The 27,504-nt window shown below is 46.0% G+C and overlaps 1 protein-coding gene across 2 annotated transcripts in view; it reads left to right on the top strand.

Moving 5' to 3' along the window:
• Nucleotides 1–27,504, top strand: part of C9H10orf90 (chromosome 9 C10orf90 homolog) — a 238,166-nt gene that overhangs the window by 17,962 nt on the left and 192,700 nt on the right. For both annotated transcript variants that reach the window (XM_028826995.2, XM_028826997.2), the window contains exon 2: nt 7,185–7,257. In XM_028826995.2, the coding sequence (XP_028682828.2) occupies nt 7,185–7,257 (73 nt within the window). The remainder of the gene's footprint in view (nt 1–7,184; nt 7,258–27,504) is intronic.

The raw sequence follows: 27,504 nt of genomic DNA, 5'->3' as shown, positions 1-27,504 counted from the left end.
CTATGGACATTGTTGAAATGACAACAAAGGACTTAGAATATTCTATAAACTTGTTGATAGAGCAGTGGCGAGGTTTGAGGGGATTACCTCCAAAGTTGAAAGAAGTTCTACTGCAGGTGAAATGCCTCCAAACAACGTCACATGCTACAGAGAACTGTTTCGTGACAGGAAGAGTCAATTGATGCAGCAGACTTCATTGTTGTCTTATTTTAAGGAATTGCGACCGCCACTCCAGCCTTTAGCAACCACCACCCTGATCAGCTGGCAGCTGTCAACACCAAGGCAAGACCCTCTACCAGCAAAAAGATTGCAACTTGTTGAAGGCTCAGATGATTAGAATTTTTGTATTAGCAATAAGTATTTTAAAATTAAGGTATGTACATGTTTTTGACATAATACACCTTTAATAGAGTACAATATAGTGTAAACAACATTTCTATGTCCTGGGAAGCCAAAAAATTCATGTGGTTTGCTTTATTGTGATATCTGCTTTATTGTGGTGGTCTGCAACCGAACCCCCAATATCTCTGAGGTATGCCTATAAGGAGAAAATGTTACAAATGATAAGAAACATAATAGAACATGCTGAAAGGAATACTTAACGAATCCAGGGAAATCTACCTCTTTCATATACAAAATAGTTCAGCTAAATCTGACTTGGTAACTGGGTAATTAACATGCCTATATTTTAGCGTGGTTCTCTCTTCATGGCTGATGTTTGCATAGAAATCTCCAGCCAAGTGCTTCGTCCTTGCTGCTCTCACTTATACCTGCAAACACACAGGGAGCTGAAGTCACCTGGTGGGAAAATGAAGAGTGAACGCTCTGCAGACCACATCTCGTTAGACAGCCAGGGGAGGCTGTCTTCCTCCATGTGCCTCCAAGAGCAGAAATAGTAGGAATAATATATCCACTTTACATCCTGATTCATCTCATTTTCAAATCAGAACCCCACCAGCCACCACCTTGAAAACAAAAGTGAAGGAGAAACAAGGAGAGACAGATAGATTGAACTGCGGCATCCTCATTCAGATCCTATGCGGCATCCTCATTCAGATCCTAACAAGGGAACAATCCTACCATTTGCAATCAGATAAGGGATATTATCTCGGTAATAAAAGGCAATTGAGAATCTAAATGAAAAATCTAATGCTTTTCATGCTGATTTATTTTAGATTAGAAAAAGTTAAACCAGATGTAAACATGAAGAGATGAAGCATGAACAGGGAATCATGGTAGAGCGATATATCTCAGTTTTGTTATTATAGGTGCAGGGTTGCATTAACCAGAAAATACACTGTTGATCCATAAACTGATCTGACATTAATTATTGTTGCAGAAGAGTTCAGAAGATTGAATAAAAACATGCAACACTGGCAAAGATCAATCTTGCATCTAGATTAGCGGTAGAGAGTATATATCATACCATCCCCACTAGAGTCTGTGCTCACCAACAAATCAGCAGTCCAACCTGGAACCATCCATCACACGTGCTGTCTGCCCTCTAGTGGAACCTCCTACATCCCTTGGAGGAGACATTCAGATGCTGAAAAGAGATAGTCCTCTTTTCTTTGGACTCCAATAATGTCTATCTTTATCTTAAAGGGAAGATGCAGCCAAAAATCCACCTTTGGTCTTTGTCTCCTTGGGATCCAAGTAGACTTGGGATGTCTCCTCTGTTTTCTCTGCAAACCACGCACATGTCCAGAGAGGCAAAGTTAGTGGGGGAGGGTACTGGCAGCAGGGTTCTGTGTAGACCCTGGGAAGTCCTCAGCTGTTTTCTCCCCTCTCTTCTTTCCTGCTGTGTATAATGTTTCTGTCCCTGTTCTGCTTGCTTAATGCTGTACAAAGCTCAGAAGCCATCTCTACCTACCCCAACCACCCCTACATACACACACACACATGCACACACACACATGCACACACACACGTGCACGCACACACGTGCACGCACACACGTGCACGCACACACGTGCACACACACACATGCACACACACGTGCACGCACATACATTGCATTCTAGTTGGAGAAGGGAAGGCCTAAGCACTTGGTGTAGGAGTTAAAAATGCTGCTGAATCGTGGCTCTGGCATTTAGTACCTCTGTGACCAAGAGCAAATTACCTAATCTCTCCATACCTCAGTGTCCCTGTCTATTAAATGCAGGAGAATGTCTGCCGAATGGAGGTTGAGATAAATTAGGACTGGATGAGGGGGTATATGGAAAACCCTCACCCAGAAGCCGGTGATGAATATTCATCAAATGTCCACAGTACTGACTGACAATCCTCCATCCCAAACTTTTGGGATCAGATGTGATTCAACAATAAATTTTTTTTTGGATTTTAAAAAGATAATATTGTGCAACAACTCCATCAGGATCTGAGGGAGAACTCTGTAATTAAGCTTAATTAATAACATGTATGAATATTCACACTCAATGGAATAAATTAATATCATAAATAGCCTTAGGTTAGTTCAGGTAAGGTTTTGCTCTCAGAATAGTTTGCTACAAACCGAGGGAGAAAAACTCTCAGACTACAGAGCTTTATGCATGTTAGCATTGCAGATTAGGGTCTATGGATCCATGGTGAGTACTTGGATATCTCGAAGGGAGAGTCAGGAAACAACAAAAACAGTAAAATATTCACTCATTTGAGCCCAGCTATGATGGCAGGATTTGGGAGAACAAGTGAGAGAATGTAGGAGTTGCTTTGTAAAGCATTTAGTCTTACATATACGGAAGGTTCTACTATTATGGCACCTACAATGTTTAGTCAGAGCTCTTGGGAGCACTGCTTCTGGCTACGGATGGAATTCATGGATCAATGTGATGTTGATGTTACTATTGTCTTAGCAGATACCAGGCTTGACCACAGAATTTCTGCAGGGCAGGTCTGGCAGGGTTGTACCTGTGAAGTGGCCGGTGGTGTGGGGGGGTGGTGGAAGGAAGGCTGGACCAGGGTCAGGAGGGCTGGTGTAGGTGACAGAGCCACCATTTTCTTGTTCTTGGACACTTAGGTTTCTTATCCTTTCTGGGCCTGAGTTTTGTTATATATATATTTAAAAATCTCTGTGTCCTAGCCACCACCTTTCAGGGACTTCAGAGAGTTAAAATGAAGTCATGTGAGTATCAGAGCTTTGCAAGCTGGGGCATTCCACTCTATCAAGGAAAGTCATGATTTTCTTACGGTACTTGATCCTAATCTTACTTTTCTATTCCCTAGGACTGATTCTAATAGCATGGGTTCCAATTTGGGGTCCTTTACTCAATTACTAGGGGGGTGTGACTTTGGGCAAGTTACTTACCCTCTTTGTGCCTCACTTTCCGTAAAGTGGAAATAATAGTGATCATGCCTCTGTCACAGAGTTGTTAGAACGATCCTGTGAGGATTAATTGCCCTCATACAATGATAGCTCCTCACGTGATCCCAGGCTTAAATCAGGCCCATGAGTCACTGGGAACAGAGGTGAGAAATGGATCTTAAATCTTTCTCCCATTGTGTGGCTTTGGTAAACTGTTTCCATTCACTAAATAACACCCTAATGGCTTCAGAGACTTAAGGGAGACAGTCTTGAAAGGACTGAGTTAGGAGTCACTTAATGATCACTCATGAAATAGTGAAGGCTGATCAGGCTCCCCCTCAGAGTCGTAAACAGTAAAAATTGGAGTCAACCTTTGGTTTATTGGGGAAAATATTTCCACGTGTAGAAAGAGTGCCACATAAATCCCAGGCATTGCAGGCCAGAGGCCGGTGTCTCCTGTTAACTCCTAACCTTGATCAGGAACTCCGCCCTTTCCCTCCCTCTCCCCTCCCCTCCCCTGTTTTCCTCTTCCCCTGTGTCCCCACTCTCTCCCAAGCTCCCTCTCTACCTTTTCCCTTACTACTTCCTTCCTTCCATCTTTTCTCCTCTTCTTTCTTCTGCAAACATCCACTGCGTTTCTCATTAACACCCACCATGGTGCTGGACACCAGAGATATACAGGTAGGTCCTGCTCCCAGCAACCTCTAGGTCTCAAGGTGAGGCAGACCTGGTTGGGCGAGGAGGAATCCATTAGCAAGCGAGGCCAACAACTTTCTTCTCACTGGGGTTATGGTTGAGGGAAGATGCAGATGTCAGTTGTAGATTCACATGCATCAATGTGTATTTACAAACCGAGGCAAGTGCTCTGAAGGAAAAGGAATGCTTCTGCAGGAGCTTGTACATCAGAAACCTGACTTTGGTTTGAAGGTAATGTCAGGAGAGACAATCCTGTGGGCAGCTCATGTGAGCCGAGCTTCAGAAGGACCAGGGAGACGTGTTATGCAAATAGGACAACGCGTGCTAGGGCCCTGTGGTGGGTGAGCGTTTAACCAATCGAGGGGATGAGGGGAGCTCATAGAGTGTGTGGCAGGAGAGAGGTGCCCAGTGAGTGACGTCACAGAGATGAGCAGGGGCACCATCAGGGCCCTCGTCATACTTTACCCTAATGGCAATGGAAAGTGTTGCTCTTCTGCGTGAAAGGATTACAGTGAGAAACCAGCAGAAAGTAGAGACCATGGCAGGTCTTTCCAGGATGTTGTGATGGGGCTGAGACCCGGGGTCCAGCTGATGAAAGAAGTTCCTGAATCACCCCATTGTTGAAAATTCTTGAATCAATAGTGCCCACAGCCTGTGGAACATGGTTCTAGGCTTTGGAGAAACCAGGCATTTGCAGAAGGCTGTGAGTCTTAGTCAATTTGCCATCCATTGTGAATTGCTGAGTCGAGAGAGAGAGACAGAGAGAGAGAGAGAGAGAGAGATCATCTGTGATCCAAACTGAAGCACTTCAGTGTTTGTTACTTAATGGCAAGGCTGGGACTCTTGACTAACAATTGCATGGTGCATCAGGAGATTTTCAAGTGAAAATTAATTCTGTGTTGTCACATTCCAGGTTAATTAACTTGCTAGACTTGATAGAGTTACATTAAAAATATGCATAACAATCGTTCTTAAAAGAACCACACAAGACCACAACCCAGGAGAGAAGAAGCTTAAAATTTCCTCTATGCCAGTTTCTCTCTGCATCCCTCCACCTCCAAAACAGCCTCCAGATCTACCTGACTGGTGTGAAGCACTGGAGAGATAACTTGCTGCTTCTGACAGACTTAAGATTTAAATTATTTTCCAGCCGCATATACAATGTTGCAGCACTTTTATTTCCTTCCCTGAAAATTTTTATGCATTATCCAGTATTTCCTATGATGCATCTATGCTAAGTCTGAGAAAAGGATATATAGAAGTATAATGGCTATATAAGTATTGCCAGATATAGTCAAATAGCCAAATAATGATACTTAGTGTCTTAGTCTTCTTTGTGCTGCTATAACAGACCATCTGAGATTGTGTAATTTATAAAGAGCAGAAATTTGCTTCTCACAGTTCTGGAGGCTGGGCAGTCCAAGATCAAGGTACTTGCATCTGGTAAGAGCCTTCTTGCTTCTTCCTCCCTCCTTCCCTTCCTGTGCATTTTGAAATCCTCAAACACCTTCCTTTTATTCACTGGTAGAGGTAACCCAGGAGAAAATGGAAGTACATCCTCATTACGATCTGTAGTTGTTTCTTGGGAGAACGAAGAAATTCCAGGATGTTCCTGATTAAAAAAAAAAAAAAAAAAAAAAAAACCACCATGGCAGAAGAGCAGAAGAGAGCAAGCCCACTCCTCTAAGTCATTTTAAAAACAGCAGCATTGATTCATTCATGAGGCAGAGCCCTCATGACTTAAATACCTCCTGCTAGGCCCCACCCTCAACACTGTTGCATTGGGGATGAAGTTGCCAACACATGAATTTTGGGGGACACATTTAGACCACAACACTTAGTAACAACAACCACATTTGGAACACACGGGCTAAAAGCTAGCGTGTTGGGTCTAACTGGCCAGATCTGATTTCCTGGCTCCATCACATCCAGCTGGGTGACCTTGGCCTGTTACTAAACTGAAGCCTTAGCTTTCTGAGCTTTCACGGTGGAGCTAAAAGAAGCATACCTTTCTGAGAGTTGGGAGAATTCAATGAGAGGATATATGTAAAGCACTGAGCATACATAACCAGTATATGTGAAGTCTCAATAATTTTCAGCACTTATTACAATTAATAATCACATGACTGATAGGTGGTGGCTGAGTTGGGCCACAAGGAGGGGCAGAGATGGTAGCAAATAACTGTGAATCTCAGCTCAGGCTAGGTCCCTGTCCCACCCCATTCTTTCTCTTTCACTACGAGGTCGGGGGGAAGCCAGACTTCTCCTTGGGATGGAAGAATTGCTTGACTACAGATTCTCCACTGCAATCCCAGAAATGGTTGCCCAGATGCAGGGGGTAAGAAGGGGCCGATAATGGGAACTGAACACCAAAAAGTTTAACTCAGCTTCTGGACTGGGGCATGAACTGAGGCCCATGATGACAGCCCAGCTCGTGCTCTAGGAACGTGTTGCCCCTTCAAGTCATGCCAAGATGATGACAGGACCATCAGCACAGTTGCTCTCCAGCTTTGGGGCGAGGACACAGGATATTCCAAAGGACGATGGGGATAGGGCAAACCCAGTATGGAATGAGATAATCTGGAGTATCATTAAAGTTAGAAATCAGAGCCAAAAATCTCACCCACAGCAAACTGCTTTGAGAATAATATTACAAAAGAAATCTTTATCTTTTGGCAGAAAAAGTCAGCAAACAGTCATACCTGCAGACAACGGAATAGTTTCCTACACATTCTGCTTATTTTCACTGGGTCCTAAAGGCCTGAAATCGGATGGCTCATAGCTAATCAATTTACCAATATTTATTGAATGTCCAGCTTCAGCCCAGCACCCATTCAGCACTGTGATGGGCTAGAAGAGAAATATTAGATGTGGTTCCTTGATCTGCTAACAAAATCCACGGCAAAATCAACGTTGGCTGAATTTTTCTAGTTTCCCTTCCTCCCTCCCTCCCTTCCTGTGCATTTTGAAATCCTCAGAAACCTTTTTATTCATTGGTTTTATTCATTGATGGAGGTAACCCAGGAGAAAATGGAAGTACATCCTCATTACAATCTATAGCTGTTTCTTGGGAGAATTGAGAAATTCCAAGATGTTCCTGATTTTTTAAAATGTACATTATTAAAGATTATATATCTGGCAAATCAAAACATGAAATTGGGAAATGTTTCTGTTTGTTTTCTAGATCCACAGTCGACTCTTCTCATCCCCCAAAGATCATTCTGCCTGGGAAAGAAATGAAAGTCTTTCGAATGCAGGTAAACGACTGGGGTCTGCCCAGGCAGGGTTCCCTTTCAAGCCTTTATTCACTCTCTCTCTCTCTTTTATTTTTATTAATAATGGAATGTACTTTTAAGCCTAGTTTTCCCCCAAATGTGAGATGATAGCTCAGTGGCTCTGACAAGATTTGAAGCTGGTTTGAATGTCTAAACAGCCAGGCCTTGAGACTAAAGGATGTCACAGGGGCAGCAGTGGCTTCAGGGGCGCCTGTGGAACCTGAGCTCCTTGCAGAGTGCAGAGCATGTGGGTCAGGCCAGCATGCAGCAGGGCTCCCCCAGGGATGAGTAATGGGACAAATACGAATATTCTCAGAACAAAGTGGATGCAATTTAAATATAGGCAGGATATGTGCATTCATAAATCATTTTTATAAAGCTTCCATTCTCAGCCACTAAACTGTAAAAACACTAGGTGAGATGGTTACAGTTCATCACTTTTATTAAGTTTGTTAACATAAATGATGTGAAAACCAGCTCCCCTGCCCCACCCTTTGTGAGCGAAATCCTACGGATTTAGTCCAATGTTCTGATGGAACTATAATAAGACTACTGGGTTAATAGACTATTTCCATTCAGAGACTAGCAAAATTCAATTCTAAAAGAATGCTTTAATGTCACAATTTTATTTTTTAATCCTCATTTTAATTTTAATTTATAAATATGGCAGATGAGCCACTACAGATGAAAAGTGCATGTGATTATGTGTGTGTGTGTATGTGTGTGGATGTGGATATATATGCATGTATGTATACATGTACACACACAGAGATACATTTATGTCTTCTCTTCACCACCTGCCTATAGCAAAGATATCAGGAACCTGAATTCCTTTCCATAACTGACACAGTCAACCCAAGACAAAAACACTACTTGAAACAAGCTTTCATATTTAATCCTTTCTGGAAGTCCCGAAGCAGCATGGTTTACAGCTTGTTCTTTTTTTTTTTTTTTTTTTTGAAACAGGGTCTCATTCTGTCACCCAGGCTGGAGTGCAGTGGTGCTATCATGACTCACTACAGCTTTGAACTCCTGGGCTCAAGCGATCCTCCCACTTCAGCCTCCCAAGTAGCTGGGACTATGGGCACGCACCACCATGCCCAGCTATTTTTTTTTTTTTTTTTTTTTTGGTAGAGAGGGGATCTTGCCATGTTGCCTCACCTGGTCTCAAACTCCTGGGTTCAAGCGATCTGCTCACCTCAGCCTCCCAAAGTGTTGGGATTACTGGCATGAGCCACTGCACCCAACCTCCAGCTTTTTAGTAGTGACAGATACTTAGTTTGAACTTTTTGAAAACTGAGCCCAGAAATTGCCTGTAGTGAGAACACGAATCCATCTGCAGACACTTACTGTGGTCTGAACAGCAAAGGCAGGCTCCCAAAACATGTCTGGCTACTTGCATCCCACAGGGAGTTTGGGGACACTGAGAAGAGTGCCACGTTTTCCTCAGAGCACTCAGAGGTGGCTGTGACATCAATGAGACCTGGTGACTTAAATGTGGATGCCTTGGTCCTTTTTAGCTTAGGACTGGGCACTTCCACAGTGGATGCCTACTGGAGAGGGCCTGAGCACTTTAATGGCTTAGGAACCAATTCCATGCTGGCCCGAGGCTAGAGGTTAATGGTGCAGGCAGCAGGGAAATTGCTCAAGCAACCCTGGGTTGGGAGGGAGACAGAACTCTTGGCTTTGTATCCTTTTTTTAGTCTGCCAATATTGTCAAAGTGCGGATTACAGAAGGACACTTAAAGGCAGTCCTAAACCTTGAGTATATTCTAGTAGAAGGCAAGGAGTCAGACCTAAATGGGTTTCACGCTTCCCGGCAGGGCTGATTCTCCAAGGCACTCTCTCATGTTCTCTGTGTCTTCCCGCAAGGTTGTTTCCATCTGTTTAAGAGAAATTGCACTGGGCACTTGTTTAAAATGGTAAGACAGATTTTACTGGAGTTCTGCAGTGGAGGAGAGAGCCTTCAGCGCAGGACTAAGCTCAGCTCTGAGTACAGCAAGGGCAGCTGGAGGTTTACGGCCAAAAGGCAGAGCGAGGAACTCAGCTGATGGAAAATTACAAAGAGGAACTTAGTATCCAAGGTGGGGGAAGACGGACATGATTAGCCATCAAGGGTGGGGGGCATTCTGCCTAAAATGGCTTTGCAGAAACTCACTAATCCTGGGCTCAGAGCGATTCTCACTAACCCTAAAATTGGGCTTAACAGGCCAAGGGTGAGGCCTAGTCAAGAAGAGGGCCCAGAGGAGCCTGGCTGAGGTTTGGTCAAGGAGGGAGTCCAGTTGTACCTCTTCTACAAAAGGAGGGCTAAGCAGCCACCCGTGCCCTCTGGGCTCTCCATGGCTGGCCTTTCTCCCTCAGGAAAGCATAGGGAGTTTAGCTTAGGACTAAAGCCCTTGTTTCCATGCTCAACAGAAGGGCCTGGGACAAGGATGACGTCTTTCTTAGCCCTCTCAGTGGCTTTGGGAAACCCAGAGAGCAGAGTTTTAGGTCAAACTCTGGGTTTGGAGACCAGAAACCCACTATTGTAGACAAAGGGAAACTGTTGCAAGGAAACCAGTGAACTTCATGGGAGGATGAGGCACTGGGTTGCAGAAAGACAGGAACCAAGGTTGCTACTTGGGCCTTGGCAGCAAGAGCGTGCGGCCCCTTACCTGGAACTGCTGGGTCAGGCGCACCCTGACCCGATCATCAGTCAGGAGGCAAGGTCAGATATTAGATGCACAACTTCCAGAGACCCAGTCCTGGGGGTGATGGGCTAGTGGGGCAATGTTCTAGAAGGAATCCATGGGCCATGCATATGTCTCAAAAGGCATAAGTAGGCACATAGGATCTTCAGCTAGGGAGGGGCCACAGAGGTCCTTCTGTCCAGCTTCCTTGAGATGTCTGATGTTTTAAACCCCTCTTCATCATCCCCATGCAAGAATGTGGAAGCCCCTGTGGAGTGGCCTGGCCACACAGTAAACTCCAGGGACAGGGGACTCACTCTGTTTTAAGGTAGCCCGTGGCATGCTCACACAGCGGGGATTGTTAGAAAGATTTCAATGGCATCAAGCCAAAATAAATCAGCCTTCTTACCTATTTTTAATCTGTATTTATTAGGTAGGCAAAGAGGAACAATGAAATATTTTGAAGTTGCTGAAATACACTATCTGATCCAAGTGCTAGGAAGACAACTCTGTCGTGATATTCCAGGTGGCAGGTAATGTGGGTTTAGCTGGGGCAGTGGCTATGGTCGCTAGAACTTTTGGAGCCCTAGAAATTAGTCAAATTATTTGCATGCTGTTGGGATAAGGGGAAAGTTAAAGATGTTCCTGGACAGACAGTGCTGTCATTCATAGGGTAGGGAACTCAGGATCCAGGAGGTTTATGGGGTTAGCGGGGTGCTAGTGGGAGGATCCTGACTTTGTGGTGTTTGGAAACTCTATGTGTGAGAGGTCAGTATGGCCTCATCTGCTCCAGATGCCCAGGAAGCAGCTGGCAGTGTGGCGTAGAGATCAGGAGCCAGGTCAGGGTTGTGGGTCAGCGTTGTAGATCTTGATATCATCATGGTGTACACGAGGGTGGTATGACAAACCATGAGAATGGCTGAGATTACAGCGGGAGAGAAGATATGAGTTGGGAAGAGGATGGGACTGCAAAACCAGGAGGAACCACATGTGTGGGGTGGGAAGAGGAGCACTGTCCTGAAAACCACAGAGCAGACATCAGGGTTTTGTCTTTTCAATTGGGATATGTAGTGCCCACGTTGACCTTGCCATCAGTTAGCATTTTGTCTTTGGAACAGTTCTTCCACTTCCTCATTTCTTGGTTTGCTCTTAGACAAGGGTGCTTTTGGATGCTGTGATCTTTATGAAGCTGCTCTAAACTTCAGTGATGCGGGTGGTAGCCTCCAGCAGCAGCTCCATCAGTGGGCTATTTGTTCCAAACAGGCTGTATAGAGCCCAAGCAGGAAATCGGAACTGAATGTCGTCTCTGAATTTTCATTTTTGCATCCTTCATTTTCACAATGAAGCTATTCACTTTCTCAGTCACTGGAAATTCCAGGACTGGGAAGAGTGGGGAGTTGATTTCTTATAGTTAAACTGTCCTCCTGGCAGGGCCTTTAAAATCAGTTGGCTTGTGTAAAAGGCTAGTTTACTATGATTAATAGGATCTGAACACGAAAGGAGAAAACAAATGTAGGAAGGGTGACTGTTCTGTCCAAACTCACATCTGTTTTTAAAATCAGAGAGAGGTGGAAAGTCCCTTTCAAATTTCCATTCTGTGTGTTACAAAAATATTTTGTCACATTTCCCCATCACCATGCTACCTGTCTGCCGATGAGACTGCTTGGTCTATGGATTGACAATGATTGGAAGTCAGGTGTCTGGTTCAGCCATTTCTGGGGAAATCATTTAGGGGAAATGTAAATAGAGGGGGAAATGATGAAGGTCGTTTAGAACTTTTAATTACCAATTCACTTGGTTTAGGGAAAAAGGCAGGGCCAGAGGGCATGGAATTTTCTTCCTCCTGATCAATTTGACCTGACCTTTACAACTGGCGGTTTTTAAACTTTGATTGATGAGTCAGATAAAATAATTATATTTCACTTAAAACTTGAGGATGATTGTTCTTTTATTCCAGATTTTACAAAAGCAGTGATTTGATTCCTTCATAACAATAGTTTCTATTTCATTAGTACTGAATTAAACCATTAGTTGCCCCCCAATAAACCCCATACCCTTCGTCATGATTCAAGGAAGGTTTGTTCTAGGATCCCTTACAAACGCCCCAGAACCTGGTGTGAGTTACATGCATTTTCTTTTCCAGAAGAAGCCACTTGTAAATGATGTTTCTCTGGGAACGAGGTATAGGAGGGACACCACATTTATCTGTTTGCTTTCCCTGAAACACCTGGTTTTTAGGAAGCCTCTAATTGTTGGAATTTCAGTGTGTGGATTATCTTTTGATACAGAAACTATTTGATTGTACCTCACTCCATCTGCCTCCTTCTCATAGATTCCTCCCTGCCCATGGGAGAATCCATGTATTCAACAATTTATAAGAGTGTCTCCAATCAATGCAACTTCTCTGGTCAAAAATCACATCAGTCCCCAGAGGACAAAATGTAAACTCCTTGGCATAGCATTCAGTGCCTTTCCCCTTCAGAGTCTGATTTATCCTTCTGGGTTTTTCTCCAGGTCCATGGCCTTGCAAGCACCCTGCACCCAGCTCTTGACTGTCTCTCTCCTTGTCCAGAGACTCTTCTGTCTGAAAACCCTTCTATATGTTTCTGTTGATAAAACCCTTTCTTTTGACTGAAACTTGATTCAACCTGCCCCACCCCACCCCCGGTCTCTCAAGGGCCTTTTGTCCATTGCACAACCACAACCACAATCCTTTCACGTGACCTTGCTGACTCATCCTTTTTCCCTCCAGAACCGCGAGCTCTGAGTGTAGGGACCTTGTTTTACTCATCTCTGTGTTTCCAAGCTCAGGGATCAGCAGGGAGAAGTGGTTCAATAGATTGAATGGCATAATTTGTCTGAAGAAGCTATTGGAGCCATTTCTCCTTCAGAGGCTCTCACTTCACCCTCCCAGGCAAGCCAGAGCAGGGGGGGAATCAGCGTGTGAGTGACCGAGAACCCCACGGGGAAAACATCTGCCTTTCTGCTCTTCAAGATTTTTTCAAGTGCTTTGAGCAACAGGCTCCTGACCTGCTCCTCAGCTTCCCTTGTCGAGAGGGACAGAGGCTCCCCTAGAAGTGGCTTGGATGGGGTCTGCTTGGTGTTTTCTCCAGCTAGCATCCACCCTGCTGTGCACAGCGGCAGTGGAAAAAGGCAGCGCTGCTTTTCGGATCACTGGAGAATAAAACGCATTTACTCCTGCTTCCTGTGGAGGACATAAGGAGATGCATTTGAGTCTGTTGTGCCTGCTTGGGTAGGATGTTATTAGAGAGAAAGCAGACCAACCGGCCCTTGCCACTGGGGCTGCATGACACCTGGGTGCCCTCTTATGAAGAGCCGCTGTGCTCCTGTGCCATCCTCGACTCTGCTTCATGGCTCCCTGGGCCTTGACCCCCAATTTTGCTGCAATCACCCATAAATAGTGCAATAAGCAACTCTTTCCCCCGTATGTGTTTCTGCCTCTAATTTTGCCTTTGCCTATCACCTGGTAACATAATCTAATTTAAAAAATAATTGGTAAAATGCTGTACTATGAAAAGAGCTCAACTGCAGATTTTGCAGTCTATATAGCTTTGTGTCAGACAGAAATGCATCAGCCAGATTTTACAGCTTCCTTTCAAAGGCATGAATGCTCAGTTCCTGCCTCTTGTGTACCAAGGCAGTTGGCAAGAAGACTTCATCCAGATGTGAGGAAATCAGACATTGGGGTAGACATGTGGGGCACAGTCCAGGACGCCCCATGTCTCATTCTCAGAAGAGCGGAATGAGGAAACCTACCCATGATTTCATTGAATTCCCGTCTGAAGTGTTTGAACCCTTCCACCTCGCCATGCACGTCAGGGTGGGCACCTTTGGGCGTCGGTATCCTGATCTGAATAAAGACCTGAATCAGGTCTGAGAGACAGGCATCTGGCACTGGTTTTTCTTTTTGCTTGGAAGGAGCACCTCCTGGAGAAATATCGTTAAGAGACCTGAGTATGATGGCTGAGCAGCAACCCCGCACCATGCGCCACAGAGACGAGATTTTCCTGCAACCACAGAGCAGGATAAATGGCTTTGAGTTGGCAGCAGTTCCCAACTGGAGGGGTGCATCTGAATCTCCGATCAAGCCTAGAGCAGAAATAGGTCTCCAGGCCTCACCCAGGCCTGTAGCATCAGAGCCTACAGGTGTGGAGCCCAAGAAGTTATCATGAGCAGCCCTGTGAAAACCACCACTCAGGGTCTTTGGCGTTTGCTGGGTTTTTAAGAAATAAAGGTGTAATATTTGTCCATCCAAGTGATTGTCATTCCCGCATGTCTAAGAGTTACTCAGCGTAAAGTTATCCCATAGAAGGCTGTTTTAATGGCCTCCTCTTCACCCTGGTGGTGAGGGAGGGATTGCTGCTCTAGTGTGATGGAAATGCCCACACATGATACCCAGCACTGGGCAGTTGAGGTCAACAGCTGTTTATTGGTCCCATATGCTCATAGCTCCAGGGAGGAGGGCTCCGTGTGTCCTGCAGGGCTACATGAGGACTGCACTGAGGAACTGTGTGAACACATCGGGTCTGTGGGAGGCAGGCTTTGTAGTAAAAAGAGGGCGGGGTGACCTTGGGTTCCTATGATCCCGTGATAAGGAGGGCTGTTTGGCTGTGGGAGCTTATCTGAGGGAGCAGCATGGGAGAGGAATTATGACGGGCCATCCGAGGACCTCATCATTTTCCCCAGATGTCAAGGCACACGTCATACTGGACCTCAATGTTAGGCCTTTCACCAGGAGGGCCTGGCAGGGGGAGAGAGAAGATGTAGAGGAGTGGGCAGAATGAGACCTGCTGGGGCAGGAAGACAGGAAATTGAGACTTGGCTCCTAGTGGCTTGGTGAGAGGCACATGTGGACACCAGTCAGGCAGTGTCAGGGCTGCAGCAAGAGGACACAGAGTCCTCAGAGGAGGCACAGGTGGGTGACTGGGAATGTAGGATGGAGTGCAGTGGAAAGAGGTGGTGTCCAGGTCCCACACACATCCCTGGCTCATGACCAGCCCCATCCAGAGCTCCTGAGGTCCCAGGATCAAGCAGAGGAATCAGATCCAAGTCATGAACTCACTTCCCAGAGCAATGCAGAAATCTGAGCTCTAGACTAGGTCCAGGGAGGCCGGGAGGCCCAGTGAACCCTGACCTAGAGCCGGCCATTGCTCTGAACTCAGGAATGCTGCTCCATGTCAGCAACGGCACTGTCATTGTCAGCCACGCCGGAAACCTGGTCTTTCTGCCTTCCCTCACTCCAGTGTCCAGCCATGACCAAGGCCCTCTGATTTGCCGCCTCATCATCTTTGGGGCAAGCCTCTTCTCTCCGTCGCTGCCATACTGGCCTGGACTCCTCCATAGCCCAGCTGTGCCTCCCTCATTCTCATCTCCACCTACAGCCAGAACGACTTGCTTAGGCCACAATACCCCTGCTTAAGACCCTTCCATGCCTTCCAGTTGTTCTTGGAATAAGGAGCATTTTTATTGTGGTGCAAAAGGCCCCGAGGCCCTGGGCCCTGCACCCCGCACTCTGTCTCCTTCCCTTTCTGTCCCACCCTCTGCTGCCACGTGCCTCCTGCTTCGGGATCCCTGCCCGTGCTGGTGGATTCCATCCTGCTAAGTGGCCATGACCCTCACTGACCTGAGCTGTAGCCCCTTACCTGCATGTCCTCTGGAAGCCAGCCCGATGTCATGACCAATCGCTGGTGTCCACTGTTCTCTCCCCTACTGTGCCCGTTGCAGTCATGCTTTCAGGTTGATTTGGATTTGATGAATACTTGCTCCTCCATCCAAACTACAAGCTCCACAAGAGCAGAGGCCTGTCTGATTTTGCTTGCCAGTCTCAGTGCCGTGCCTAAGCACTCAATAACCCCCTGGTGGGAGAATGCGCTGGCTAATGGGAGGTAGGAGCTAAGTCTAGGATGAAGTCTGGGTGGGGCATGGAGACAGGGAATCAGGCCCATCTCCAAGGCAGACATCAATAGGACTTTGAGATGACACAGAGTACGTGTCCCCTCGTGTCTGCTTTCTACTCACCACTCTGAATCGATCTTCCCTCCTCCTGGCATCAGCATCCTCATCTTCCAGTGACTCCATCAGCCTCTCTCCTCCTGGTGTTGCCTGACTCCACAGCAAGAACCCTAACCTCTGCAGAAGTCCGCGTTGGGCTTATGCGTTATTTTTGGTGTGATTTTAGGCTCCTTTAAAGAAGGAGGTTTATTTGTTTTGACTTCCTTATTAATTGCTAGTTGTATATCAAGAGCACCCCCCAAGAGAAAAATAATACTTACAAATAATCACTGGAAGGCACACACTCCTTCCGAGGGCTGTGTACTATTGGGAAAACACTGAACAGAGAAGGCATGTTCCCAAACTTTGTGGTCCCCGCTGTGCGGAATGCTGCTTGTTTTGGTGAAATATTGTTAATAAGGCGTGGAGAGAATAGAGTTGGTTATGAGCTAAAGTGTTATTTATTTATTTTTTTTAGTGGCTTTTGCTCAGTTGACTATCTAGGAAAAGGATTTCTAAAAAAAAAAAAAAGCATATAAACAAATGCAACGTAAATTGAAAGCGACACAAGGATTTAAATGTATTTTTGAAGCTTGTTGTGTTATTTAATATAATGGTCATGTTAATATCCAGCTTCCCAGCAGAAAAGGAATATTTATCTGGCAGCTGAAATGTGGCAGAGCCGGAGGAGACAAGGACAGGCGGAGTGAAGCAACTGCCAAACAAAACACAATTATTTGTCCTCTCATTATACACCTATGACTTTTCATGGTTTATTTTATATCTCGGTAAAAATGTCAGAGTGTTGGCCATGAAATCATTATCATACAGCATCTTTTTCTGGAACGAATTACCTCCTAACCTGCTTGCTTCTCTCTTCTTTTTCAACAGTGGGTCTCTCTCTTTCTCTCTGTGTGTGATTGACTGCTGATAACTTGCCCTTAACTCCCCTTGGTGAAATGCGGTAGGCAGGAAGGCCCACGCCTGGCTGAGAAGAAACAGCTTGTAACACGTGTGAGAGGTCATTGTTATCAAAAACAGAAAATTAGAGCCAGTGACCCCTTTCCAGCTTCCAAGGGGTACAAGGATGTCACGTGTCCTGCTGCAAATTGTATTCCTGTGTTTGAGCAGAAGACAGGTAAGGTCTGGCTTCCTGTTCAAAGGTGTTATTGTTCTTAAAAGAACCCCGGCTTCATGTCACATGCCTACCTTGGGTACATGAGGAGACCTTATGATTATAAAACCTCCCAGAACCTTCTCCCTTTGGGCTGGTATTTGACAATGCCACCGTTTGACCTCTGTGCTGAGGGGAGAGCTCCTGAATAATGCTGTAAGAGATTCAGCTGTGAAGTGTCTGTGTCTCTCAAACTCCCTTGACCGTTTGGAGTGAGTACAGATCACAGAGGGCTAAGTTTCCCTAAAGCAGTTTATATTTTTAAATGGAAATCTTTCTGAAGAGAAAATCTTGTGGGAGGCCACGTTATAAACCAGATTAAAGCAGAGAAGCTGTGGCTGAAGGAGGGCGGTGAGCACCCCTGCCAGGTGCACAGTCTCCCCTGAGCAGTTAGAGACATCCCTTAGTGTGTCAAGCAGGATTTGAAAACGGCTGTCTGCAGGTCTGGGAGGGGAGTGCAGACCATTTGAGTGACATTGACCGATTTCTCATTGAATATTGAGATTGCACCTCGTTAATCTGGAGCCCCGTGGAAGGAGCAAGTTATCACTGTGGTGGTCCTTTTTAACCCAGAGACAGGCCCCGCTTCTTTATTGATCTGCACTCCAGTTCCTAAATCCTGAGCCCACTCTATTTTATAGCTCTTACAAATGTGATTATCTTGGTGCCCTTAAGCCACAGCTGATATTTTGGGCTCTTCGAGGCTGTAATGGTTCCGGGCCCCTCTCCTCCCCGCCCCCCATGCCTTGAATGGAGAAGTGGTGGTAGATGTGTGCCCTGGATTTTAACTGGAAGATGGGAAGAAGCAATAATCTGTAATAGGACAGTGCTTTACAATTTTCTTCCTTTTCCGGTATTAAATAGCTTTGCTTTAATGACGCTCAGCTTATAGCTTCTTTTAGATCCTCCATACCAGTGCTGGCAGGAGTCCAGCTACCAACTCATCTCTGAATGTGGCGTTCACTAATGCCTTGTGTGTGCTTAAACTTGATTTGTTCTTTTTATGAGACTTAGGAAACAATCTATGAGGGTGATTAAACATTGAGACAGGCAGCCTAGTGGGGGGGTTGGCCAAACCCTGTTCTTGGACAGCTTTGAAAACAGGCAACACTGGGGGTCAGGGACTTCCCTTCCAGAAAGCTGTACTGTGTGATGAAGTTTGGGAATGTGGATTCTTAGCTTGGGGTGCCCAGAGCATGGATTAAAATTTGTATCAAAGGATACTGCTCTTTCCTTAGGAGACAAGATTGAGAGTCAGTGTCTGGGTGAAAAATAGGAGGCTTTGGAGAACCCCAGCTCTTCCACAGTTCATGCTGTGACCATGAACAACTTAATTAATTTCTAAGACTCAGTTTTACAATTTGTAAGTGAAAATGGTAGTACCTACCTTGCATTGTTTTTTTGAGGAATAGTTGTAATAGACATAAGACAGTCATCATAATCTCTTTTTTATTATTGTGGTAAGAATACTTAACACGAGATCTACCCTCTTAGTAGATTTTTTTATGGTACAATGCACTATCGTTGACTCTAGGTGCAATGCTGTACAGCGGATCTCTAGAGCTGATTCATCTTACTGGACTGAAACTTTATGCTCATTGATTATTAAGTCCTTATGTTTCCCTGCCTCCCAGCTCTGGCGACCACCATTTGTTGATTCTATGAATTCTGCTCTTTTAGATACCTCATATCAGTGGAATAATATAGTATTGGTCCTTTTGTGTCTGGCTTTTTCACTTAGCATAATGTCTTCAAGGTTCATTCATGTTGTAATGGGATTTCCTTCTTTTTAAAAATTGAATAGTATTGTATTGAGCCTATACACCTCATTTTCTTTATCTATTCACCTATCGATGGACACTCAGGTTGATTCCATATCTTGGATACTGTGAATCATGCTACAATATACATGGGAGTGCTGATATTTGTTTGAGAATCTGATTTTAATCCTTTCGGATGTATGTCTAGAAGTGGGATTGCTGGATCACATGGTAGTTTTATTTTTAACTTTTAAAGGAAACTCCACATTGTTTTCCATAGTGGCTGCAACATTCTACATTCCCACCAACAGTGTGCAAAGGTTCCAATTCCTCTGCTTCTTTGCCAAAACTTATCTTTTGTTCTTTTTTGATAACAGTCATTCTGACAGGTGTGAAGTGATATCTCATTGTAGTTTTGATTAGAATTTCCCTGATGAGTAGTGACTAATTCTAATCATTAATTTTTAAATTAGCAGTGCGTGATATCAACCTCCCCACCTGCCAAAACATACAGATGCTTACAGGTGTGTCCGTGTAATTATTTTCTGTTCTGAAGCATTATGTTTCCTGCATGTTGGGGGAAGCAGAGAGGTTGGGAAGAGGGAAATACAGTGAGCACTGGGGTGGGTCTCACTCTGAGCCTGCCATCCCAGGAAGTCAGGCATCTCCCCACTTGCTAGTGACATGCACAGTTGGCCTCCATGCTCAGCCTGTCCCTGCACCTGGCTTCTTTATTCCCACAGCCTCATCCCACAGGAGGGGCTGCTCTTCTTCCAGCTTGCCACAGAGCCTCCTGCCCCAAATCTTTCTGGGCCAGGAGCCCTGCAATGGCCAGCTTTGTCCTTGGCCTTGGCTGTGTCCATCAGGCTGCCCCATTGGGTGGTCAGGCCTGTCTCCTGGCCTGTACTTCACAGCTGGTCAGCAGGGGTTGGTGACCTCACAGCTCCTGTGTGCTGCTCCACCTCAGACAGAAACTGCCAGGTGTTCTCCAAGACACCATGTGGCCCTGGAATGTCCTAGGCCTCCCCTTCCGCATCATTTCTTGCCCATCAGCAAAATTCCTGCCTCATGGGTCTTTGGGCAGTTGATGGAGGGAGGATGAAAAATGCCTGCAGAACCTGGACATCACCCCCTTCCAGGTAGTTTTATCACATGGTTGCCAGGGGTAGGGGGCATGTCTGGATTGTGGCAGCAGGTGCCATGTAGATCCAGAAGTGCCATTGTGTCAGAGGACCTGGCATGGGCTTGGTTAAGAACAGCCATGGAATTCAGGTATCTGTTGCCACAATGCCAATAAACAAAGTGTCTTCCAACTCAGTAGCTTATGCAACAACAACAAGCATTTCTTTAGGTCTCAGGGCTGCAGGTTGGCAGTTTTGGCGTTCTGCTCTCACTGGGCCCACTTGTGTATGGGGTCAGTGAGCTGTCAGTTGGGGTGATGGCTCTGCTCACTCAGGCTTATTTAAAAATGTTCACAAGGTGAAGGCCAGGGCCAAGCACAGAAAAGGAAATGCATAAGTTCACGTTCAAAGCAAAGCAAATATAATGGCACAACTCCGAATCTAGAGGTGGAAATATAGACCTTACCTCTTGATCAAAAGATCTAAAAGTTCATTGAAAAGAGCAGGGGCCCTGGGGAGGGGCCATAGAGAATTGGAGCCCTTATTGCCATGCTTCTACAAGGCAGCAGCAGGTGCATATTGTCTGGGACCAACTCCACACCCACCAATTCACTGGGCATTGAAAAGGATTTGTGCTATTTTCACAACCACTACATGAGAATGGGATAAATAAATATTCCCATTTGATAGATGAGAATACTGAGAGCTAGAAAAGTCCAGTAGCTTATGGGGTTTCTGAATTGCTCATGCCTAAGATGGAGGTCCTATTAGGCATGAGCCTAATAGGAGGTCCTATTTCTCCCCCCAGGACTGCAGTGGGGTTCAATGCTCTGGGGTGTGTTGAGTACCCAGAGAGGCAGTGCTGGATGCCTGCTGGCTTGGGAGCCTGAGGCCCAGCAAATGCCGGTGTCACACTCCTCGCTGCAGCCCCAGCACCCAACACAGCATTAGAACCCAATACACAGATGGGGACTGGATGTGTGGCAACATTAGAGGGTGGGGAACAGATTCTGGAACAGATTCTGAAACGTATCGTCACTTATGAACTATGAGACTTCTGGTTTCTGGGCAACATGGTGTCTCTTCGAGGTCATTCTTGGAAATTTCCTCATCTCTCCCATGATGAGTTTTGCCAGTTTCTTTGTGTTGGGATTCTAGGGCTGCTCCCCAAGGTCACTGTGTTCCAGCTCTACTGGGGCATCTGCAGCTACACACGTGAGGACAGCATCTGGTCCCCTGTATCAGTGTCTGACGCCTGCCCCGTCTGCTCTTACCACTCCTACCACGTAGTCCTTGGGCTGCAGAGGAAGGTCCACGTTGCGGTTCTTTCGTGACTGTCTCATTCTTTCTGTGCTGCTGCCTTTGCATCTGCTTGCTGGGTCTTGGTGTTTATGCTGCCTGTCCTCAATTTCATTTGCTGACTGTTCAAGTCCCTGCCCTGGGGGTTGGTGTCGGTGGTGTTCTGCAATCTCAGAGGCCAGGGAGCTACAGGGTGGGTAAATCAGAGGGGTGGTTCCCCTCTTACTGAATACTTCCTATGCACCAGGAGCTGTGCTGGCACTGAGCATGCAATGCTGAGCAAGATGTCAAGGGAACTTGCCCTCCTGAAATCTATGTTCTGGTGTTTCGGGAAAGACAAACATCAAGTGGACAAACAAGTAAAATCATTGCAACAAAGAGAGAGCAAAAACCAAGGGGTGCTCTGCTTCAGGTGGAGAGGATTGAATAGGAGTTTGCCATGCAAGCAACGGGGCAAGGGGCAGCTGTCTCCAGGAGAGGAAGCAGGATCTGCAAAGGTTTTGAGGAAGGAACGGGTCGAGTGTGTTCAAGGAGCCAAGAGAAAGCTCACTGTGGCTTGATCCTACCAAGAAATGGGGTGAGTAGTAGGAAAACAAGTTGGAGAGCTGGAAGGGAGGGCTGAGGTAACAGAGGCGAATTATCTGTTTGCTGCAGAAGCTGCTAACGGGTTCAAAAGGAGGGAGTTACAAGATTTGTTTTGCTTTGTGAGAAGACTGTTGTGCATGCTGGAACAGATTCTGTTCTAATACCTAGATAATCTGGTCAATCCTGTTTAAGAAATGTAAGACAAAATGACAAGTACAAAACTGCTGTGGCCCCTTGTAGAGGCTTGGAAGGGTGTACGTGCGAGTGAGTGTCCTCTGCTCCAAGCGGAATCTCCCTTGACGGTGTGAATGAAGGAGGGAAGGAGTGAATGCTGGAAACACACCAGAGGCCTGCAGCAGCTGTTCCAGTTAAAGAGGGTGATTCCTAGGGTGTTGGCCTCTGGGGTGTTGGAAATAGAGCCCCAGGCTTGGCTCAAGCATTGGATGTGGATGGTAAGGGAATGGAGGGTGGAAGATGATGTCACATTTCACTTCATCCTCTAAATAGATCCAAGAGCTACTGATTATTATTTTTAATAATAATAAATAACTGATTAATAAGTAACCTCTCCAAACCTGGCCTGCTGCTGGAGTACTTACTTGTTAGCCGTTGTCACCATGGTGCTTGTGGGGGCCTCGGAGCCACAGACAACCCTGGGTGATCACTCATGGTAATTGTTGACTTTAGACCAGACACACGGAGTGTCCATCAGACGGACTTGGCTTGAGTGAAGGTTCTGTCCTTTCAACCTTCCTCTTCATTGTCCCCACTCTGCGCTCTTCTCCCCATTCCCAACCCCACCATTACCAAGCCCAGGGCCCCTCTATGCTTCTCAGAACCCTGCCTGGGCCATCACATCAGCACAGTCACCTCTCCCTCCTCCTTCACCTATCTGAACCCCGACAAGCTCATCCACAGGGTGACTACACTGGGGCCATGCTGGGCCCTCTTCATCCAGCATCTGCAGGACTCAGCACAGAGTGGGGGTCCAGACAGGATTTGCTGAATGAAGGCCTTCAACATAAAGGCAGAGCAGCGTGTTGGTGAAGTATGAGGGCATCAGGGATTTAAGCTCTCCAGCTCCATTTTCTTGTTATTAAAGTGGGACAGTTATAGTCCCTGCATCACAGGGACATCAAGAAGATGAAATATGGTCCTGCCGGCACCATGCCTTGCATGCAGTGCACACACAGGCAGCTGCTATTTTTATTATCTATATTTTAAGAGGAAAGAAATATGAACAATGTCATATAGTTAATGCAGGATAAAACTCAGAGATATTTGCAAGCTAAAAGAGAAGTTGGTGAATGTAAAAGAAAAGCTTGTCTAGCAGTGAGGTTTACAGACGATCATTGGGGTCTGGAGACCCCTCCCTCCCACCACGCTCACCTTTCCTTGCAGCTGATATACAGCAAATCCTGCTCTGCCGGGTCCGTCTCTGGACAGTGCTTTGCAGGGCTAGTGGCTCCTGTCTTCACTGAATACCAAGTATGTGGGTTTAGTAATGGAAAGGGATGTTGTATCCACCTGGAATACAAAACATTCATGACCGTATTATTTATAAGCCTATTTTCTACAAATGGCTAGTCATCCCTGTGAGCGTCAGTTTTCCTGATTAGTTTAACTAAAATTTAAAATATATGGAATTTAAAGCTACTTTGAAAACTTTCCCCCTTTCAAGTCATTGCATAAAGAATAGATCCCTTCAGATGTCTGCATCTGTCGGGCAGCTGGTAGCTCCGTCTCCTGCTCTTGCTTTTAACACCTGCCATTTGTCTCTACACAGACCTTTCTTGGTAATTGAGATGTGTTGTGCATCAGGCAGGAGGCTTATCTGAGGGTGCCGAAGAGATGGTCTCTGGCCAGATGTTTCCCCTTCATTAGAATGTGTCCATCAGACATTGCTCACGAGAACTCTTTGCTAAGGAGTGTCTGCCTCTTTCATCCTATTAGCTAGGATAAGCTGGGCTTCTAGTTCTCTCACCAAAAAGATGGAATTAGCATTTAAGAAGCCGTCGACATAAAAGTTTGTACCCTTCACAATTAATGCAGGAAGAGGTCAATGATGGTAAATGAATGCTGTAGAAATCAGCCTTCATCGTTCGCGAACAGTTAGGGCCCTAACTGCCACATTTGAAGGCTGCTTCTGTCTTCCAATCCTGATGGGGACGTAATTGTATGGAACGCTGGCTTGTGTTTGGAATCCTAATTTGTGCATTGGCAGTGTCACAAGGAGTTCTATGAAGAGCCCTGATTCTTACAGAAGCACCATGCAGAGACCTCTTTAAAGGCCAGGGTGTGCCGCGGGGTACACCAAGTGTCTCCCGACACAGTGGTGGGCACCCACAAGAGCAGTGTGTTTGGAAGGTGCAAGCTGTCCCAGCCCAGCCGCTGCCCCTCTGTAATGGCTGGGATCTCCAGTTGCACTCCTGCCAGTGAGGAACATAGAGAGTGAGTAGTGGGCAGGCAACCCTGGCTTCCGCAGAAGCTGCAGGGACTAGATACAGGAGAGGCAGGCAAGCGAGTGGCTGGGGAGACGCCCAGGTCAGGACTGCTTACTGCCAAGTGTTCAGAACTGTCCACTCTGCAAAACCATCCCCAAATTACTTATTGAACTGTTCTCACTGCTGAGAGGCAGAGCCAGTAGAACTCGCCTTGCATCAGGGAGCCTGACCTCTGGCAAGATCAGCACACCTCCCCCTGGGCTCCACTCAGTGTTCCCAGTGACGGCCAGACCCCAAGCAGAGGGCTCATGGCGAGTCCTGGAGTTCTCCACAAATAAAGAAGCTGTGATACAGCGACAAACACAGCATCCAATCACCCAACTCCATCCTATTTTTTTCATCTTTTTGTCCATCCATCCATCCATCCATCCATCCATCCATCCACCCACCCACCCACCCGTTTACCCTTCCACCACTTCATAGACTCTTTGAGAATGGCCTTGACAATATATGAATAAGACATAGGCCTTGGCATTTTAAATTCACTCTAGCAAATGGACATTTGGAGATCCCAAGAATGTCAAAGCCAGAACTCTTGAGAGGCTGCCTTGTCTCATTTGTCCAATAAGAAGACTGAGCCACAGAACAGAGAAGTGGGCTGGAATCCAGGCCTCTTCCCTGCCAGTTGAAGGTGTTTTCACACGTTACATGGAGGAAACTAATTTCATAATAAAGACAAATGTATACTTTATAGATTGGGTATAATTCCATGCATTTTTTCAAGAGATACTTGCTCTTTCGAGATTAAAAGAACAAGCAAGTTTTCTCATATTCAGAGAAAGCTGGCACAGCATTTTGAGAAATCAAAAAGCACTATTCATCTTAACATGAAAACAAGTTCTGCTTTATAGCTAGGCACATAGGCGCACACCGATAGTCCCACCTACACACGAGGTCGAGTTGGGAGGATTGCTGGAACCCAGGATTTCAAGACCAACCTGGATACCATAGCAAGACTCTGCCTAAAAAAGACAAGGGAGGAGGATTCTGCTGAGTACCTGGGAGCTGGATTTTCTTTTTGCTGAGGGGACAAGAGAAAGGAAATTACAGTGCATAACTTTAGCCTATTAACTTCCTCCTTTTTACCTTTAACTGCCCCAAGGTAGAAATGAACTAACAGTGAGTATTCTAACCGCGAATCTCCCTTTTGCCCATGCTTCACCTCTTTTTTTTCTTTTTTCCTTTTAACCTTGGAGTTGTCAAACTTCTGGAATTCCGGCCATGATTTCCAGGCTAGAGGCAGGAACCCCATAGAGACAAGCAAGACTGTGTGCTCCTTTGCAGAGTTTCCCTGTAGGCCTCACTCCCGGTAAATTCAATTCCATACACCCATATGAACCACAGTGAAGATTATCCTCATCACTCATGAGACATGTTACAGTGGAACCGTTTCTTAGAAATGAAAATAACCAGTTATACTCACAGTTTAAGAAAAAGAGGCTGGGTGCGGTGGTTCGTGCCTGTAATACCAGCACTTTGAGAGGCCGAGGTGGGTGGATCACTTGAGGTCAAGAGTCTAGACCAGCCTGGCCAACATGGAGAAACCCCCTCTCTACTAAAAATACAAAAAATTAGCAGGGCGTGGTGGCACATGCCTGTAATCCCAGCTACTCTGGAGGCTGAGGTGGGAGAAGGGCTCCAACTCAGAAGGCGGAGGTTGCAGTGAGCCAAGATTGCACCACCACTGCGCTCCAGCCTGGGTGGAAGAGTGAGACTACGTCTCAAAAAAAAAAAAAAAAAAAAAAAGAGAGAGAGAGAAAGAAAGAAAGGAAAGGAAAAATTGAAACCAACGCTCCTATCTGGTCAACCTGGTTTCACTGAGCCTTCTTTGAATTTAGCAACATGGCCTTTGTCATGGCAGCCGAGGCAACTGCTGGATGGAATTGTCCTTGCAGACAGAGAAGAGTTGAGAAGTTTTGACAGCCCCAAGGACAGTCACACTTTCACTGAAAAACCAAGGTGAATGCTCCTGGCGAAGCAGTTGCAGCGTCAACTCTGTTTTCTTCATTGCCAGCACCGGCCTATCAGGAAACCTGCAGCCATGGCACCGACATAGCTCAGTGTATTGATCCCTGTGATTCAGTTTCTGCTCCAGGCACATTTTAGCACTTTTAACACATCAGCACAATAGTTCAAAGATCAATCATTATTTCTCCTTACTGATCCGTTTTAATTGTGATATCAAAGATGCAGTAATTCTTCCTTAAGTTGGAAGAACATATCTCAAGCCAGGGTACGGTTTTATTGTCATAGTAATGAGCCCTTCACACACGAGGCAAGGCACGTGGCTTTTCAGTTCTTGCACTGACCCCAAGCGTCCGGCACCTCTGAGCTTAACAGAAGTTTCTGTACTCAGCATTCACCAGCCAGGTGACCTCTTTCCCTCCCTCCTCATCCGGACAACTGTGGGTTCTGCGATGCAAATGGTCCCCACAGGACAATACAGATGCAAGTCACAATGAAGGAAGGACCCCTCCCTCTCTGTTCCAGGATGCTTCTGTCCTGAGGGTGTGGACAGGGCAGTGGGGGCAATGGCCAGCCTTCCCTGGGGCCTTCCATGATACCTGCCTTCTGTTCAGAAGAGAGGGGCTTATTTCCCAGGAAATTGACGGTGCCTGGAGCCTTCTCACTTTTTTTTTCTTTTTTTTTTGAGATGGAGTCTTGCTCTGTTGCCCAGGGTTGAGTGTAGCGGCACGATCTCAGCTACTGCAACCTCCGCCTCCTGGGTTCAAGCAATTCTCCTGCCTCAGCTTCCCAAGTAGCTGGGATTACAGGCATCTGCCGCCAAACCTGGCTATTTTTTTTTTTTTTTTTGTATTTTTGGTAGAGATGGGGTTTCACCATGTTGGCCAGGCTGGTTTCTAACTCCTGACTTCAAGTGATCAGCCCACCTTGGCCTCCTAAAGTGCTGGGATTACAGGCGTGAGCCACTGCGCCCAGCCCGCCTTCCCACATTTGTGAAGGAATTCTGCATTTTATGGAAGGTCTCCATCCACAGAATTGAAGATTGCAATAAAAATTCCAATGAATGATGTAAAGGAATAAGGTTGGATTTCAGCCCTCAAGCTAATTTCCATGTTCCCACCTATTCACTTCATTTTGAGG

Source organism: Macaca mulatta, chromosome 9 (assembly GCF_049350105.2).
Source record: "Macaca mulatta isolate MMU2019108-1 chromosome 9, T2T-MMU8v2.0, whole genome shotgun sequence".
Lineage (NCBI taxonomy): Eukaryota > Metazoa > Chordata > Mammalia > Primates > Cercopithecidae > Macaca > Macaca mulatta.
The sequence above is the reverse complement of the archived record's forward strand: the minus strand, read 5'-3'. Positions and strand labels throughout refer to the sequence as shown.